The sequence below is a fragment of the Rhinopithecus roxellana genome, chromosome 10 (genome assembly GCF_007565055.1).
Source record: "Rhinopithecus roxellana isolate Shanxi Qingling chromosome 10, ASM756505v1, whole genome shotgun sequence".
In the NCBI taxonomy this organism is placed as follows: domain Eukaryota; kingdom Metazoa; phylum Chordata; class Mammalia; order Primates; family Cercopithecidae; genus Rhinopithecus; species Rhinopithecus roxellana.
This window is the reverse complement of record NC_044558.1, coordinates 94,392,199-94,411,332: the sequence shown is the minus strand read 5'-3', so window position 1 is coordinate 94,411,332 and position 19,134 is coordinate 94,392,199. Positions and strand designations below refer to the sequence as shown.

Here is a 19,134-nt window from a genome sequence, read left to right as displayed (position 1 = left end):
AGGGGACAGAAGTCTACTTTAAATATCAACACAAGGATACAGTCAGCAAAATTCAGATGGTGGGAAAAAAATACAAGGCACGTTGGATTGTACAAAGATATGAAGAAGACAAAAACTAAGGGAAAAACTATAACTAAAACTATGAGGGCTGAGTGCAGTGGCTCACGCCTGTAATACTGGCACCTTGGGAGCCAAGGCGAGCAGACTGCTTGAGCTCAGGAATTCAAAACCTTGTCTCTACAAAAAATACAAAAATTAGCCAGGTATGGCGGCATGCACCTTTTGTCCCAGCTACTTGGGAGGATCACCTGAGTCCAATTGGTCAAGACTGCACTGAGCTGAGATCATGCCACTGCACTCCAGCTCAGGTGACAGAGTTAGACTCTGTCTCAAAAAACAAACAAAAAAACCTATGACTTGGCTGGGTGTGATGGCTCATCCAGCACCTCCTAAAGTGCTTGCCTGTAATCCCAGCACTTTAGGAGGCTGAGGTGGAAAGATATCTTAAGCCCTGGAGTTTAGGACCAGCCTGGGCAAGATAGCAAGATGGTGAGACTCTCTCTCAAAAAAACAGACAAAAAACAAAGAAGAAGAAAGACAAGAAAAAAAAGCTGGCAAGGTGGCATGTGCCTGTAGTCACAGCTGCTTGAGAGGCTGAGGAGGGAGGATCTCGAGACCAGGAATTCGAAGCATTGCACTACTGCACTCCAAGCCTGGGCAACAAAGCGAGATCCCATCTCAAAAACAAAAAACAAAACCAAAACCGACTTCAAGATACACATTAAAATGTTGGTGGATAAACGGATGCAATGTCTAGAATTTGCTTCAAAATAATCCAGTGGACATATAGCTTAAGAGACAATGGGTAGGAATGAAACATGACTGGCCTAGGTTATTAATGTCTCAAAACGTTCATAATAAAAAGTTACCACAAGGCTGGGAGTGGTGGCTCACACCTCTAATCCCAGCACTTTGGGAGGCCGAGGTGGGTGGATCATTTGAGGTCAGGAGTTCAAGACCAGGCTGGCCAACATGGTAAAACCCCATCTCTATTAAAAATACAAAAGCTGGGCTACTTGGGAGGCTGAGGCAGGAGAACTGCTTGAACTCCAGAAGGGGAGGTTGCAGTGAGTTGAGATTGTGCTACTGTACTCCAGCCTAGGTGACAGAGCAAGACTCCATCTCAAAAAAAAAAAAAAAGTTACCACAATATGAAACAACTACAAAAAAAAAGACTTCAACACATAAACAAAGCCAATTTGCAAGCCTGATTTGGACCCTAATTGGAACAAATTAATTGTAAAAACATTTATCTTTTCTGTGGGATTTTTTTTTTTTATTTTTATTTTTTATTTTTTTATTTTTTATTTTTTTTTTTTTTTTGAGACGGAGTCTCGCTCTGTCACCCAAGCTGGAGTGCACTGGCCAGATCTCAGCTCACTGCAAGCTCCGCCTCCCGGGTTCACGCCATTCTCCTGCCTCAGCCTCCCGAGTAGCTGGGACTACAGGCGCCCGCCACCTCGCCCGGCTAGTTTTTTGTATTTTTTAGTAGAGACGGGGTTTCACCGTGTTAGCCAGGATGGTCTCGATCTCCAGACCTTGTGATCCGCCCGCCTCGGCCTCCCAAAGTGCTGGGATTACAGGCTTGAGCCACCGCGCCCGGCCGAGATTTTTTTTTTTTAAAGAGGGAGTCTTGCTCTGTCACCCAGGCTGGAGTACAGGGGCACGATCTCGGCTCAACTACAACTTCCACCTCCCAGGTTCAAGCAATTCTTCTGCCTCAGTCTCCCAAGTAGTTAGAATTACAGGTGCCTGCCACCGGGCCCAGCCAAGATATATTTTACAGATCAGTTGGTTTTAAAAAGGCAACTGATTTTTTTAGTAGTAATTTTAGAGTTCATATGGAAAATAAACAAAATTCAAGGTAATCTGAAAAAACAAAAAAATCAGTGTTGGCAGTGAGTGGAGGAGAAGGTAGTCCTGTTAGATTAGTGAAGCAGAGTGAAAAATCCAGAAACAAATTCAACCACAAATGGACACTTGGCATATGATAAAATGACATTTCATAACAGTTTGTATGACCATAATGGAATTACATTTTATCTATCTATCCATACACGCGCGCACACACACACACATACACACACACACACACACACACACACTTGCACTTTAAATACAGGGTCTCCTTCTGTCACCCAGGCTGGAGTACAGTGGTGCAATCACAGCTCACTGCAGCTTTAAACTACTGGGCTCAAGCAATCCTCCTTCCTCAGCCTCTCAAGTAGTTAGGACTACAGGTGTGTGCCACCACACTCAGCAAATTTTAAAATTATTTTGTAGATATGGGGTATTCCTACATCACCCAGGTTGGTCTTGAACTCCTGGCCTCAAGCGATCCTCCTGCCTTGGCCTCCCAAAGCTCTGAGGTTACAGGTATAAGTCGCTGTACCTGGTCAATATGATATACTTAGTAGATGATAAAAAAGTATTTGAACATAATCCAACAACCATTCATGATTAAAAAGAAAACAAACCCACCTCTCTGCAAATTAGGAACTGAAGTAACACCTAACTCTATGCTTCATAGTGAAAGACAGTTTCACCCCTAAGAATGGAAGCATGGCAAAATCTCATGCTTTTTTCAGTAACACAACAGTATAATAAGGCCAAAAACAACAACAAAACCACCAACATGGGGATTAGATCATGACTGTATGTTTAAGTCTTAAAGGACTGCCAGAAACAGTGGGTTTACCAACACATCAAGATACAAGATCAAATTAAAAAATCAAGTGCATCTCTATTTACGAATAAACAAACGGAAGTTTTTAAAACATCACTACTCATAACAGCACAAAACAGATGAAATACTAAGGGATAAATTTAAGAAAGTGGCACAAAATTGATACAAAGAAAACTAGAAAACACTGGTGAAACTTAAGACTTAAGTAAATGGAGCAGTATATGATGACATCAATGAAGATTCCATATTGTGAAGATTTCTCTCAGAACTGATACAAAGATTCAGTGCACAATCCCAAGCTGATTCTAAAATTTATTTGGAAATTCAAAGAACGCAGAATAAGAACAATTTTGAGGAGACTATAAATGGGAGACTTGTATGAACTGACTTAAAGGTTGATTACAAAGTAACAGCAATAAAGAGAGAATTGGCATAAGGATATATACAAAGATCAATACAACGAAACAGTTCACAAATAGACATATATATGTATATGGTCAACTGAATTCAATAAAGCTGGGCACAGTGGCTCATGCCTGTAATCCCAGAACTTTGGGAGGCTGAGACGAGCAGACCACCTGAGGTCAGGAGTTCCAGACCAGCCTGGCCAACATGGTGAAACCCTGTCTCTACTAGAAATACACAAACAAAATTAGCCAGGCGTGCTGGCAGGCGCCTGTAGTCCCAGCTAATTGGGAGGCTGAGGCAGGAGAATGGCGTGAACTTGGGAGGCGGAGCTTGCAGTGAGCAGAGATCCAGCCACTGCACTCCAGCCTGGGCAAAAGAGCGAGACTCCATCTAAACAAAACAAAAAAAAAATTAGCTGGGCCTGTAGTGGAGGGCACCTGTAATCCCAGCTACTCAGAAGGCTGAGGCAGAATCGCTTGACCCCGGAAGTGGAGGTTGCAGTGAGCCAAGGTCACACTACTGCACTCCAGCCTGGGTGACAAGATCGAGAGTCTTGTTTCAAAAAGAGAAAAAAAAAATAAAGCCATCAATGGAAAACAGAGGCTGGTGCCAGAGAAACTGAGTAAATATTTATGGTGGAGAAAATGAAGCTTGACCTTTACATCACACCCTACACAAAACCTAACTGAAATCAACCATACACCTAACCATAAAAACATTCATAACCTAGGGTAGGTAAAAGATTTCTTATTATGATACAAAAAAGCATGAACCTTAAGAGAAAAGCTTGATAAATAAGGCTTCAATTAAAATTAACAATACTGGCTCTTCAAAAAAACTGCAGACTGGGAGAAAATATTCACAATACCTGTATCTGAGAAAGGATTTGTAACCAGAATATATAAATAACTTAAAATAATTTACTAAAAGCAGTAACTTTACTTTTCACAGTAAGAAAAGAAACATGATTTTTTTTTTTTTTTGAGACAGGGTCTGGCTCTATTGCCCAGGCTGGAGTGCAGTGGTGCAATCTCAGCTCCCTGCAGCCTCAATCTCGCCTCCATCACCCCTCAAACCCCTCACAACCTCGCTCAAGCGATTGTCCCACCTCAGCCCCCCAAATAGCTGGGACCATGCTTCTGTGCCTGGCTAATTTTTCCTTTTTTTTTTTTTTTTCAGACACAGGGTTTTGTCATGTTCCTCAGGCTTGTCTCAAACTCCTGGCTCAAATGATCCATCCAGGTTGGCCTCCCAAAGTGCTGGAATTACACGCATGAGCCACTGCACCCAGCCAGAAACACTGAGACAAAAAGAAACATTAGGACGGGCACAGTGGCTCACACCTGTAATCTCAGCACTTTGGGAGGCTGAGGCGGGTAGACCACTTGAGGTCAGGAGTTAGAGACCAGTCTGACCAACATGGTAAAACCCCGTTTACACTAAAAATACAAAATTAGCCAGGCATGGTGGCGCATGCCTGTAATCCCAGCTACTTGGGAGGCAGAGGCAGGAGAATCGCTTGAACTTGGGAGGCAGAGGTTGCAGTGAGCCAAGATGGCACCACTGCACTCCAGCCTGGGCAACAGAGTGAGATTCCACCTCATAAATAAATAAATGAAAAAAGATTTGAACAATTTACTAAAAAAAGGTTGATAGCCAAAAACACACACACACGACGAGGTGCTCCTCATCAGTCATCATCAGGGAAATGCACATTTAAGATCACAATGAGGTAACCATATGACACCCATTAGACCTGTTGAAATTAAAAAGATAAGACAATACCAAGTGTTGGCAAGGATGCAGAACACTTGGAACTTGCATATGAACCTTATCAGTTGGAATGTAAAATGATACAATCACTTTGGAAGATTGCTAATTTCTTATTAATTGAAATATGTATTTACCAGGCAGTGTGTGGTGGCTCACACCTGTAATCCCAACACTTTGGGAGGCTGAGGCGGGTGGATCACTTGAGGTCAGGATTTCGAGACCAGCCTGGCCAACGTGGTAAAACCCCGTCTCTACTAAAAATACAAAAAAATTAGCCAGGCGTGGTGGTGCGCGCCTGTAATCCCAGCTACTTGGGAGGCTGAGGCGGGAGAATTGCTTGAACCCGGGAGGGGAAGGTTGCCATGAGCTGAAATCACGCCACTGAACTCCAGCCTGGGCAACAGAGTGAGACTTCATCTCAAAAAAAATAAAAAATAAAATAAAATAAATTTTTTAAAAAATAAAATATGCACTTACCATACCTCAGCAATTCCAATTCTAGGTATTTAACTAAAAGAAATAAAAACACAAATACTTGTACACAAATGCTCACAGCAGCTTCATTCATAATAGCCAAAAGTTGGCAATAACTCAAATGCCCATTGACTAGTAATGGGTAAATTAACTGTGGTATAATCATAAAATGAAATGCTACCCAGCAAAAAAAGGAATAAGCTGGCTGGGCGCAATGACTCACGCCTGTAATCCCAGCACTTTAGGAGGCCAAGGCGGGTGGATCATTTGGGGGCAGGAGTTTGAGATCAGCCTGGTGAACATGGTGAAACCCCGTCTCTGCTAAACAAAGAAAAAAAAACCACAAAAATTAGCCAGGCGTGGTGGCGCATGCCAGCAATCCCAGCTACTTCGGAGGCTGAGGCAATAGAATTGCAGACCAATTCTGGGAGACAGAACAAGACTCCATCTCAAAAACAAACAAAAAAAGGAATAAGCTGATATTAACATGAAGCTCAAATTACTACACATATGAAATTATATACCAAGCTTGTCCAACTTGCGTCCTGGGACGGCTTTGAATGTGGCCCAACACAAATTCATAAACTTTCTTAAAACATTATTAAGTTTTGCTATTTTTTTGTTGTTGTTCATCAGCTATCAGTAGTGTGTTAGTGTATTTTATGTGTGGCCCAATACAATTCTTCTTCCAATGTGACCTAGGGAAGCCAAAAGATTGAACACCCCTGTTATATGCTGTTTGATTCCATTTATTAAAAAAAAAATCTAGGGGCTGGCTGAGGTGGCTCACATCTGTAATCCTAGCACTCTGGGAGGTTGAGGTGGAAGGATCACTTGAGCTCAGGAGTTCAAGACCAGCCTGGGGAATATAATGAGACGTTTCCATAAAAAATTTTCTTTAAGTAAAAAAAAAAAAAAACCCTAAATAAAAAAAAAAAAAAAAAGAAAGAAAGAAAGAAAAAGAAATCTAGAGAGGATAAATGTAATCTACAGTAAAAGAAGGTAGATCACTGGTTAACTGGAGCTAGTGGCAATAAAGTACAGTTGGACAGAGAAGAGGAACAGGCACAATGTTTTCCATCTTCACTGACGAAGCAAGTAGTTACATGAGCAAATATATTTGTCAAAACTCATGAAAATGTAAACATAAAAAGACGAGCATTTTATTGTATGTAAATTACAGACTAATAAAACTGGTTAAAACATTTTGGATAGTCATTTAGAACAAGATACATTGGATTCACATTTTATACTTTAAGATAAATTCTAAAATTAGCCAGGCGTAATGGTACAGGCTGGTCTCAAACTTCTGAGCTCAAGTGATCCTCCCACCTCAGCCTCTCAGCTTCCCAGAGTGCTAGGAGGCTGGCAGATCACGAGGTCAGGAGTTCAAGACCAGCCTGACCAACATGGTGAAACCCCGTCTCTACTAAAAATACAAAAATTAGCTGGGCGTGGTGGCACACCCCTGTAATCCCAGCTACTCAGAAGGCTGAGGCAGGAGAATCGCTTGAATCCGGGAGGCAGAGGTTGCAGTGAGCTTGGATAGCGCCACTCCATTCCACCCTGGGCGACAGAGCAAGACTCCATCTCAAACACAAATAAACAAACAAGAGGAAAGAAGAGTCTTTTCAACAAATGAGGTAGGGACAATGGATATCCACAAGCAAAAGGAAAAACCTGGACCACTACTCTCGTATCATATACAAAAATTAAGTCAAAAGAGATTGTAGACCTAAATGTTAAGAGCTAAACTATAAAACTCTAGGAGTTTTATGGGAGTTTCATAGGGGTGAATCTCTGTGGCCTTGAGTTAGGCAATGCTTTGTTTGATATGACATCAGGAATGCAAGCAAGAAAAGAAAAAACAAACAGATAAATTGAACTTCATCAAAATTAAAAACTGTGTTACAAAGAATACCATCAAGCAAGTAAAAAGATAACCTATAGTCTGGGCACGGTGGTTCGCATCTAAAATCTCAGTGCTTTGGGAAGGTGAGGCAGCCGGATCATTTGAGGTCAGGAGTTCAAGACCAGCCTGGCCAACATGGTGAAATTCAGTCTCTACTAAAAATACAAAAATGGGCCAGGCACAGTGGTGCACGCTTATAATCCCAGCTACTCTGGAGGCTGAAATAGGGGGATCGCTTGAGCTCAGGAATTCGAGACCAGCCTGGGAAGCATGGAGAAGCTCCATTTCTACAAAAAACACAAAAATCAGCCTGGCGTGGTGGCGTATGCCTGTAGCCCTAGCTACTTGGGAGGGTGAGGCAGGAGAATTGCTTGAACCCAGGAAGTGAAGGTTGCTCCAGCCTGGGCAACAAAGTGAGACTTCATCTCAAAGCAAAACAAAAATACAAAAAACCATAATTACACTTCATAACCACAAGAATGGACAAAACCCAAACCAAAGGCAGTATCAGTTATTTATGAGGATGTGGAGAAACTGGAACACTAGTACATTACTGGAAGAAATACACAACGATGCAACTGCTTTGGAAAAGTTTGGCAGTTCCAACATAGCAATTCCTCTTCGGGAGAAATGAAAAACTAAGGCCACATGAAAAAAATTTTTATTTATTTATTCTTTTGAGACAGAGTCTCACTCTTTCACTCAGGCTGGGGTGCAGTGGTGTGATTTCAGCTCACCACAGCCTCCGCCTCCCAGGTTCAAGCGATTCTGATGCTCCTGCCTCAGTCTCCTGAATAGCTGGGATTACAGGTGCACGCTACCATGCCAGGGTAATTTTTGTATTTTTAGTAGAGACGGGATTTCACCATGTTGGCCAGGCTGGTCTCAAACTCCTGACCACATGTCATCTGCCCACCTCAGCCTCCCAGAGTGCTGGGATTATAGGCAAGAGCCACTGCTCCCAGCCTCATATGAAAATTTGTACATGAATGTCCACAGCAGCATTACTCATTACCAGAAAAACAAAATAACCCAAATGTTCATCAACTGATGATAGGTAAAAGTGTTATATTCAGGCCAGGAGCAGTGGCTCACACCTGTAATCCCAGCACTTTGGAAGGCTGAGGGAGATGGATGACCTGAGGCCAGGAGTTCAAGACTAACCTGGCCAACATGGCAAAGCCCTTTGTCTACTTTTTTTTTTTTTTTTTTTTTTTTTTTTTTGAGACGGAGTCTCACTCTGTCGCCCAGGCTGGAGCACAGTGGTGCCATCTCGGCTCACTGTCAGCTCTGCCTCCCAGGTTCATGCCATTCTCCTGCCTCAGTCTCCCGAGTAACTGGGACTACAGGCGCCTGCCACCACGCCTGGCTAATTTTTTGTATTTTTAGTAGTGATGAGGTTTCACTGTGTTAGCCAGGATGGTCTTGATCTCCTGACCTCGTGATCTGCCGACGTCGGCCTCCCCAAGTGCTGGGACTACAGGCATGAGCCACCACGCCCAGCTAGCCCTTTCTCTACTATTAATAAAACTACAAAAATCATCTGGACATGGTGGTGCATGCCTGTAATCCCAGTTACTCAGGAGGCTGAGGCAGGAGAATCACTTGAACCTAGGAGGTGGAAGTTGCAGTGAGTCGAGGTCCCACTACCGCACTCCAGACTGGGCAACAGAGTGAGACTCTATCTCAAAAAAAGAAAAAGTAAAAAAAAAGGTTAAAAAAAAATTTTTTTTTTTAAGTGTTAGGTCGGGCATGGTGGTTCACGCCTGTAATCCCAGCATTTTGGGAGGCCAAGATGGGTGGATCACCTGAGGTCAGGAGTTCGAGACCAGCCTGGCCAACATGGTGAAACCTTGTCTCTACTAAAAATACAAAAATCAGCTGGGTGTGATGGCAGGCCACTGTAATCCCAGCTACTCAGGAGGACGAGGCAGGAGAATCGCTTGAACCCAGAAGGCAGAGGTTGCAGTGAGCCAAGATTACACCATCGTACTCCAGGTTGGGCAACAAGAGAGAAACTCCATCTCAAAAAAATAATAACAAAAACTTATCCTGGTGTAGTGGCAGACACTTGTAAGCCCAGCTACTTGGGAGACCGAGACATGAGAATCGCTTAAACCTGGGAGGTGGAGGTTGCAGTGAGCCAAGATCACACCACTGCATTCCAGCTTGGGTGACAGAGCCAGACTCCGTCTCAAAAAAAAAAAAAAAAAAAAAAAAGACTGAAATACTATCACATGTCACAACATGGATGAGCCTTGAGAATACAGGTGAAAGAAACCAGTCACAAAAGGCTACACATAACATGATACTATTATAATGAAATATTCAGAATAGGTAAATCTGTAGAGAAGAAAAATAAGATTCGTATGCCTAGGCTGTAGGGAGGAGGGGGAAAGAGGGGAGGGAAGGGGAGTAACCGCTAAAGGGTACAAAGTTTCTTTTGGTGATTAAAAGGTACTAAAGTTGATTGTGGTGATGACTACACAACTCTAAGATTATACTAAAATCCATGAAACAGTATACTTTAAATGGATAAATTTCATGGTATGTGAATAATGTCTAAATAAAGCTGTTTTAAAAAAATAAACAAATGTAAATATGCAAAAGTAAACATGTAAGGATAAATTTAAAAATTGTAATGATCCCCTACTGATGACGGGATGAGGGAAGATACAGGTGGACAGGACTGGGATATAAGCAAGACTTCTCTGAATGCATCTTTCTTTTTTTGAGATAGGGTCTTGCTCTGCTACCCAGGCTGGACTGCAGTGGCACAATAACAGCTCACTGCAGCCTCTACCTCTTGGGCTCAAGTGATCCACCACCTCAGCCTCCTAAGGAGCTAGAACTACAGTTACATGCCACATGCTCAGCCAATTTTTAAATTTTTTTGTAGAGATGGGGTTTTGCTATGTTGTCCAGGCTAATCTCAAACTCCAGTGCTTAAGCGATCCTCTCACTTCATCAGCCTCCCAAAATGTTAGGATTACAGGCGTGCAGACACTAAGCCCAGCCTTCACGAATGGCATCTTTTTACATAATTTTCACTTTAAAAGCATACAAATAATTTGCAGATGAAAAAATAGCTATCTCTAAATATGAAAAACAAACTCGACTGGATTAACTACCTATTTATCACACTGTCGATGTAACACTTAGCAACTTTAGAAGTTAGTACTGTGGAATTAACAAGGATGTCACACTGAAAACTGGCACTTAAAGAATTACTGAAACAGATACTGAGAAAAACTAATACTCCAAAGACATCTCAAAATTTATTCTGTAGTCTAACAATTAGATAATAATAATTTTGAAGATACTGTATATACTCTGTATGAAAATGTAAATACGCAGACCTCTTAAGATGGTCCCTGATGATGTAACTCCTGTTTTCAGTCCCCTCCCATGCTGTACACCAGGGTCACTCTGTATGACCAACAGTGTAGAACATAACTGATGATATGCCACTTTCAAGATTAGGTTGTAAAACATGCTGCAGCTTCTGTTTGGGACTGTTTCTCTGAACTATGCATTTTGGGAGAAGCCAGCTGCCACCGTCATGACTAGAGCTGTGAAGAAGTCCACGTGGCCGACCAACAGTTTCGAATTTGAATGCACATCCTCCAGCCCCAGTTAACCCTTCGGATAACTGCAATCCTAGCCAACATTGTGTCAACAGTTTCATAAGAGACGAGACAGAAACCACTCAGCTAAGCTATTCCTGGATTTCTGACCCTCAGGAACTGTGTGAAATAAGAAATGTTTGTTTTAGTAGCTAAGCTTTGTGATAAATTGTTATGCAATATTATAATAGTTACTATTTTTAGTAACCAAAGCTTCAGTGTAAAAGAATAAGAGATAAACCATGAAGTCACAGTAAAAAGTAAAAATCTTACAATGTTAACTTGACTTGGAAATATTAATTTAAATTTCTGATTTTAAAAAGTTCTCTATCTTCCTTTCTTCCTTTCTTTCTCAACTCACTCTATTGCCCAGAGCTGGAGGGCAGTGGCACAATCTCGGCTCACCACAACCTCAACCTCCTGGGTTCAAGTGATTCTCCTGCCTCAGCCTTGCAAGTGGCAGGGAATACAGGTGCACACCACCACACCCAGCTAATTTTTGCATTTTTAGTAGAGACAGGGTTTCATCATGTGGGCCAGGACGCTCTCGAATTCCTGACCTCAAGTGATCCGCCCACCTCAGCCTCCCAAAGTGCTGGGATACAGGTGCCATTGCACCTGGCCTACAGTGATATTTCCTAGTTTAGTCTGGAAAAGGCCTAGAAGCAATACTGTAACAGTAATTAGTGCCAATGACCAGATAATGATTTTTAAATACTATTTGCCAGCAAAAGGAAATCAGGGTACTTGGAGGGATAGCTAATCAAGGCAAAAAAGTTTTGCAGGAGCCAACTTGAACAGGTTCCCATTCATCAAAGACGGGACAATGAGAGTAACAAAAAAGAATACATGATACAATGAATATATAAAAATCCATGCATTTATAATACTTTTTTTTTTTTTCTTTTTTTTGAGACAGAGTTTCACTCGTTGCCCAGGCTAGAGTGCAATGGCACAATCTCGGCTCACCGCAACCTCTGCCTCCCAGGTTCAAGCAATTCTCCGGCCTCAGCCTCCGTAGTAGCTGGGATTATAGGCATGTGCCACCACGCCCGGCTAATTTTGTATTTTTAGTAGAGATGGGGTTTCTCCATGTTGGTCAGGCAGGTCTCGATCTCCCGACCTCAGGTGATCCACCCACCTTGGCCTCCCAAAGTGCTGGGATTACAGGCGTGTGAGCCACCACGCCCAGCATAATACTTTTTAAAACAGTAAGAATAAATAAATAAGAATGTTGGGAGAGGATACACCCTTTAAAAAAACAAAAGCAAAACTTCACTGTTGGGAAGTAACAAGGGCACCAACTCCTTACTCTGAAAATTGAAAAGAATTAAGAATTTATCCTGTCTTTCTTGTACAAATTATTTCAGGATAACCAAATACTCCCAATTGAAAACAACAGTCCTTTACAGAATAATTCCAGCTAATAAACACAGAAGTAAGCTAGAAATTCAGAAATCACCCTTTACAAACCCCCAGTTGCAGTGGTTTTCAGTGTATAGCCCTAGACCAGCAGCATTACTTGGGAGGTGGTTTTATAAATTGCAATAGAAATGCAAATGCTCAGCCTATGCCCCAAACCTACTGAATCAGAAAATCTGGAGATGGGATCAAGCAATCTGTGTTCTTAGCAAGCTCTCCCCAAGGGTTTATACTGCACACCAAAATTTGAGAACCATAGCCCTAAAGAAAAAAATGATGTTAAGGATTAAATTAATAATGAATTCGATAAAAGATTAATAGAAAACTTACAATGGGGAGGCGGTGGGATAGGGGAGCAGGGTATTACCAATTGAGCTCTCAATCATTTCGTAATTAAAAGTAGGAAAAGATATTGTGTGCCTCCTGACATATGATACAACGCACACAGAACCATTTAGTATTTGTCTCCCCAACCCAAAATGAACTCAGATGTAATCAATGACATCCCAAGAAGAAAACAGAAAAATTGAGAATGCATGACATACCACAGAACAACTGGCTTCTGATACAAAGCAATAAGGGAAAAGGCAGGGGAACTACAAAGAGATACAATAAATGTAATCTATATTCAAAACAAACCAGCTGCAAAAATATATTCTTGACTCAATTAGGGTGATTTGACTATGTGTGGTTACCACTGAATTACTATCTATCTATCTATCTATCTATCTATCTATCTATCTATCTATCCATCCATCCATCCATCCATCCATCCATCCATCCACCCACCCACCCACCCACCCACCCACCTACCTAGCTACCTACCTAGCTATCTATCTGTCTATTTTTTATTTATTTTTATTTTTTGAGATGGAGTCTTGCTCTGTCGCCCAGGCTGGAATGCAGGGTGCCATCTGGGCTCACTGCAAGCTCCGCCTCCCGGGTTCACGCCATTCTCCTGCCTCAGCCTTCCGAGTGGTTGAGACTACAGGCACCCGCCACCAGGCCCAGCTAATTTTTTGTATTTTTAGTAGAGACGGGGTTTCACCGTGTTAGCCAGGATGGTCTTTTTTTTTTTTTTTGAGACGGAGTTTTGCTGTTATTGCCCAGGTTGGAGTGCATTGGCTTGATCTCGGCTCACCGCAACGTCCGCCTCCCGGGTTCAAGTGATTCTCTTGCCTCAGCCTCCTGAGTAGCTGGGATTACAGGCATGCGCCACCATGCCCAGCTAATTTTTGTATTTTTAGTAGAGACAGGGTTTCTGCATGTTAGTCAGGCTGGTCTCGAACTCCCGACCTCAGGTGATCCACCTGCCTCGGCCTCCCAAAGTGCTGGGATTACAGGCATGAGCCACCACGCACGGCCAAATTACTATTTATTTTATAAAATGTGATAACAGCACTATGGGTACCAAAGAAAAATTCCTGTTTTAAAAAAGATACATATTGAGGATGTAGGAATTAAATGACATGATGTCTGAGATTTGTTTTAAATACTTCAACAAAGGAAAAAAAAGTACAAAGGAAGTCAGTTAAACAAAATCTTTATAATCATAGAATCTGAATGATGGATAAAGCAAATACCCTATTTACTTCCCAAATCCTTACACAGCACATGTTCAGAGCTGATACTTTTGACTGTGTACCTGTTCTGTCTTAGTAGAAATGCCTCAGTAGCTGATCGCGGTGGCTCATGCCTGTAATCCCAGCACTTTGGGAGGCCGAGGCAGGTGGATCACAAGGTCAGTTCAAGACCAGCCTAGCCAACATGGTGAAACCCCATCTCTACTAAAAACAGAAAAATTGGCCGGGCGCGGTGGCTCAAGCCTGTAATCCCAGCACTTTGGGAGGCCGAGACGGGCGGATCACGAGGTCAGGAGATTGAGACCATCCTGGCTAACACTGTGAAACCCCGTCTCTACTAAAAAAATACAAAAAAACTAGCCGGGCGACGTGGCAGGCGCCTGTTGTCCCAGCTACTCGGGAGGCTGAGGCAGGAGAATGGCGTAAACCCGGAAGGTGGAAGTTGCAGTGAGCTGAGAGCCGGCCACTGCACTCCAGCCTGGGCGGCAGAGCGAGACTCCGTCTCAAAAAAAAAAAAAAAAAAAAAAAAAAAAAAAAAAAACAGAAAAATTAGCCAAGCGTGGTGGCAGGCGCCTGTAATCTCAGCTACTCGGGAGACTGAGGCAGGATAATTGCTTGAACCCAGGAAGTGGAAGTTGCAGTGAGCCAAAATTGCACCACTACACTCCTAGGCGACAGAGCGCGACTCTGTCTCAAAAAAAAAAAAAAAAAAATCAAGAAATGCCTCAGTAGAACTGGCTAAGATATCCAGGGTACATCATTTCTATTAAAAAGACAGTACCTCCTGAAATTAGAATGTAACTCTCCCATCAGAGAGCCAAACTGTCAGGCTTGTTCTTACTGCAGTAACCTTTTGTATTTTAACAACAACAAAAGGTTCCCATTGCACTGCTTTAAGTAATCCTTGAGCCACAGCACTCCAGCCTGGGCAACAGAGGGAGATTGTCTCAAAAAAATAAATAAATAAATAAAAATTAAGAAATGCCTCAATAGAACTGGCTGAGATATCCTGAGTACATCATTTCTTTTTTTCTTTTTTTGAGACAGAGTCTTGCTCTTGTTGCCCAGGCTGGAGTGCAATGGTGCCATCTTGGCTCACGGCAACCTCTGTCTCCCGGGTTCAAGCAATTCTCCTGCCTCAGCCTCCCGAGTAGCTAGAATTACAGATGCGCACCACCACGCTGGGCTAATTTTTGTATTTTTAGTAGAGACGGGGTTTCACCATGTTGGCCAGGATGGTCTCGAACTCCTAACTTCATGATCCGCCCACCTTGGCCTCCTAAAGTGCTGGGATTACAGGCGTAAGCCACTGCGCCCAGCCTCTGAGTGTATCATTTCTATTAAAAAGACAGCACCGTGGCCGGGCGAGGTGGCTCAAGCCTGTAATCCCAGCACTTTGGGAGGCCGAGACGGGCGGATCACGAGGTCAGGAGATCGAGACCATCCTGGCGAACACGGTGAAACCCCGTCTCTACTAAAAAATACAAAAAACTAGCCGGGTAAGGTGGCGGGCGCCTGTTGTCCCAGCTACTCGGGAGGCTGAGGCAGGAGAATGGCGTGAACCCAGGAGGCGGAGCTTGCAGTGAGCTGAGATCCGGCCACAGCACTCCAGCCTGGGTGACAGAGCGAGACTCCGTCTCAAAAAAAAAAAAAAAAAGAAGACAGCACCTCCTAAAGTTAGAATGTGACTCTCCCATCACAGAGCCAAACTGTCGTGCTTCCTCTTACTACAGTAATCTTTTATATTTTAACAACAACAAAAAGTTCCCATTGCATTGTTTTAAGTAATCACTGAAAACAGCTACACCTTCTAGTGATACATGAACACCTTAACATTACATTAAAACGGCAGTAAAAAAAAAACAAAAAACCCACTTTCTTCTCAGAATTTTTACAGGCCCTGAAAATAAGATTAAACTCTGTAATTTGATTACATTATTTCAGGCAGAGTTCTTTCAACAGGTTCGTATGTTCTAAGGCTAAAAAGAAAAAAAAAAATAGCATACTGAGAAAACGAAAATTAAGAGTTTTAGTTAACATCCATGAAATCACAATTACATCAAACATTGAGAAAATCGGCTGGGTGCAGGCACTTTGGGAAGTGGAGCCAAGCTGATAGCTTGAGCCCATGAGTCTGAGACCAGCCTGGGCAACATGGCAAAACCCATCTCTACAAAAAATAGAAAAATTAGCTAGGTGTGGTGGTGTGCACCTGTAGTCCCTGCTATCCAGGGGACTGAGAGGGAAGGATCGCTTGAGCCCAGGAGGTCAAGGCTGCATTGAGCCATGATAGCACCACTGCACTCCAGCCTCAGCAACAAAGCGAGATCCTGTATGCAAAAAAATAAATAAATAAAAAATTAAAACACACACACACATGCACACACACAAAACACCCAAAAAACGCATTGAGGAAATCTTATTAATTCAGGAAAAATGAAAACTTTATGTCAGAGAGGCAATTACTGGGGACTGAGAAATGTGTTTTCTGTATAAATGATTCTACTTTCTGTAGTTTCTCAACTGATAGAAATTAACCATTCTAAATTAACTGATTGGCAAAAACGAAACCCTTTAGCATTTTCCAACATTAAAAGAACTCTTTTCTCTTTTTTTTGGATGGAGTCTCGTTCTGTCACCCAGGCATGCACCACCACGCCCAGCTAATTTTTGTATTTTTAGTACAGGCGGGTTTTCACCATGTTGGCCAGGATGGTTTCGTACTCCTGACCTCAAGTGATCTGCCCACCTTGGCACCCCAGAGTGTTGGGCTTATAGGTGTGAGCCACCACGCCTGGCCAAAAGATTTCCTTTTAAGAAAAATGGGGGATTTTTTCTACGAAGGCTCTTTAACCACACAAGCACAAAATACTAGTTTATGCAACTAGATTATACAACAACTCCCTCATTTTAACGTAGAAACATCCATCTTTTTTTTCTTTTTGAGGCAAGGTTTCACTCTTTCACCCAGGCTGGAGCCCAGTGGTTCAGTCACAGTTCCCTGCAGCCTGGATATTCTGGGTTCAATTGATCCTCCCACCTCAGTCTCCCAAGTAGCTAGGACTCGAGGAACACACCATTACGGCTGGCTAAGATCTCTATTTTTTTTTTTTTTTTTTTGTAGAGACGGGTTTTTGTCATGTTGCCCAGGCTGGTCTTAAAACTCCCAGGTCATGCGATCTGCCCACCTCAGCCTCTCAAAGTGCTGGAATTACACGCAGAGCCACCAAGCCTGGCCAAAACAACCTTCTAATAGGATTTCAACATTGGTTGAAGTTAGTTGCCCCTCTGCTTCAAAAGAAATTCTGGCTTTGGGGAAATAACCGTACGTATATATAAAGCAAGGTTAGCAATCTAGTAAATTAATGTAGCGAACCCTCTTCTTCAAATTTAAGTCCAGATTTAAATCAGATTTCAGATTAAAAAGCTTTGGAATTACTTTTTTTTGTTTTTTGTTTTTTTGGGTTTTTTTTGAGAGAGGGTCTCACTAAATTGCCCACATTGCTCTCAAACTCATGGGCTCAAGACTTCCTCCAGCTGGGATATCAGGCATGGAGCCACTGTATCCAGCCAATTAGTCTGGGTTTTTTTTGTTTGTTTTTTGTTTGTTTGTTTGTTTTGAGATGGAGTCTCACTCTGTTGCCCAGGCTGAAGTGCAGTGGCACGATCTTGGCTCACTGCAACCCCTGCCTCCCAGGTTCAAGCAATTCTTCTGCCTCAGCCCCGCCTAGTAGCTGGGATTACGGGCAGCGGGCGCCACTGTGTCCGGCTAATTTTTGTATTTTAGTAGAGATGGGGTTTCACCATGCTGGCCAGGCTGGTATCAAACTCCTGACCTCAGGTGATCCACCCGCCTTGCCTCGGCGCTGGGATTACAGGCATGAGCCACCACGCCCGGCCAGTATTTATTTTTGAGACGGGGTCTCACTCTGTTGCCCAGGCTGGATGGCAGCGGCGCAATCACAGCTCACTGCAGCCTCTACTTCCTGGGCTCAAGTGATCTTCTCGCCTCAGTCCCCCAAATAGCAGGGGCTACAGGCGTATGCCACCATGCCTAGCTAATTTTTTTAGAATTTTAGTAGAGACAAGATCTCTGTTGTCCAAGCTGATCCTGAACTCCTGAGCTCAAGCAACCCTCCTACCGTGGCCTCCCAAAATGCTAAAATTACAGGTGTGAGACATCACACCTGGCCTCCAATTACTCTTTTTGAAGAGGATATTATACAATCACAATTGATAGGCATTTCCCCTCTCCTGTTTTTGTTCATAAAATCCATGTGAATATCTATGTAATATTGTTCATCAAAAGCCAAAGCATAGCCTCATCAAAAAGTCAGAGCTAAACTACAACTATTTATTCATTATAAACTTAGTTACTCAATTCATGCAGCATGCACACTACAAGCAAACACAGGCAGGATTATTCTCACCTTTACCTGCTCTATATGTCTTGGCTTGATTCACTGGCATGGGCGTCATAGGTATTGGGTATAAAGGCTTGAGAGAATAAAAAAAAAATTAACATTAGGCTCCTATGATAATAACAAGGTATTCTGTCACTCAGTTTTATATTGCTAGAGAGCTAGGCATGAGAAGGTTTCCCGATTTTCTCTATTAGTCATTTAAAAATTAGATCATACCCACAGCTAAAAGGAACAAACCCCAAACTAAAGTAAATCTAAACCATCTTTTTCACAGAAAACATTCTCAGATTTAGGTCCTTATACTTAACACCACATTGAATCTCTGCATGCCTCTCTGTTTCAAATGCCTATGCATAACCATCACACCCTCAAGTCACTGAAAACCTAAGAGTGCTTGGTGTCAGATACAAACAATTAGGAAGGCTAAGTGAACATCAAATTCTATGACTTACTTGCACGCCTGGGCTCACTGGGACTGGATACATCATATTTGGTGCAAAACAAACAGGCTGAGTATAAACTGGAGTTGGCTGTTGATGACCCACCATAGATGGGCTAGGTTGTGCTTGAGGCCGAGGTGAAGTTGGGGTAGTAGAAGGCTTTGGCTACAAAAACAACAATAAATTCAATTATTTCAAGGTAACAAATGAACTATTATTGCAATTTAAAGACTGATTTTCCCAATCTGTCCAATTTTACTTGCTTTAACTATTTCCCTTTTATTGAAAACAAAAACATAGCACATCAATTTTCAATTTCAATAAAA

The 19,134-nt window shown here is 42.5% G+C and overlaps 1 protein-coding gene across 18 annotated transcripts in view; it reads right to left on the bottom strand.

Moving 5' to 3' along the window:
* The window catches only part of ATXN2 (ataxin 2), a 156,965-nt gene that overhangs the window by 21,926 nt on the left and 115,905 nt on the right, over positions 1 to 19,134 (bottom strand). For 9 of the 18 annotated variants that reach the window (XM_030939943.1, XM_030939945.1, XM_030939935.1 and 6 more), the window contains 3 exons: positions 18,821 to 18,973; positions 18,375 to 18,441; positions 5,405 to 5,437 (listed from right to left, as the gene is read on the bottom strand). In XM_030939943.1, the coding sequence (XP_030795803.1) occupies positions 5,405 to 5,437; positions 18,375 to 18,441; positions 18,821 to 18,973 (253 nt within the window). The remainder of the gene's footprint in view (positions 1 to 5,404; positions 5,438 to 18,374; positions 18,442 to 18,820; positions 18,974 to 19,134) is intronic. The other 9 variants (XM_030939954.1, XM_030939937.1, XM_030939942.1 and 6 more) reach the window with 2 other exon arrangements.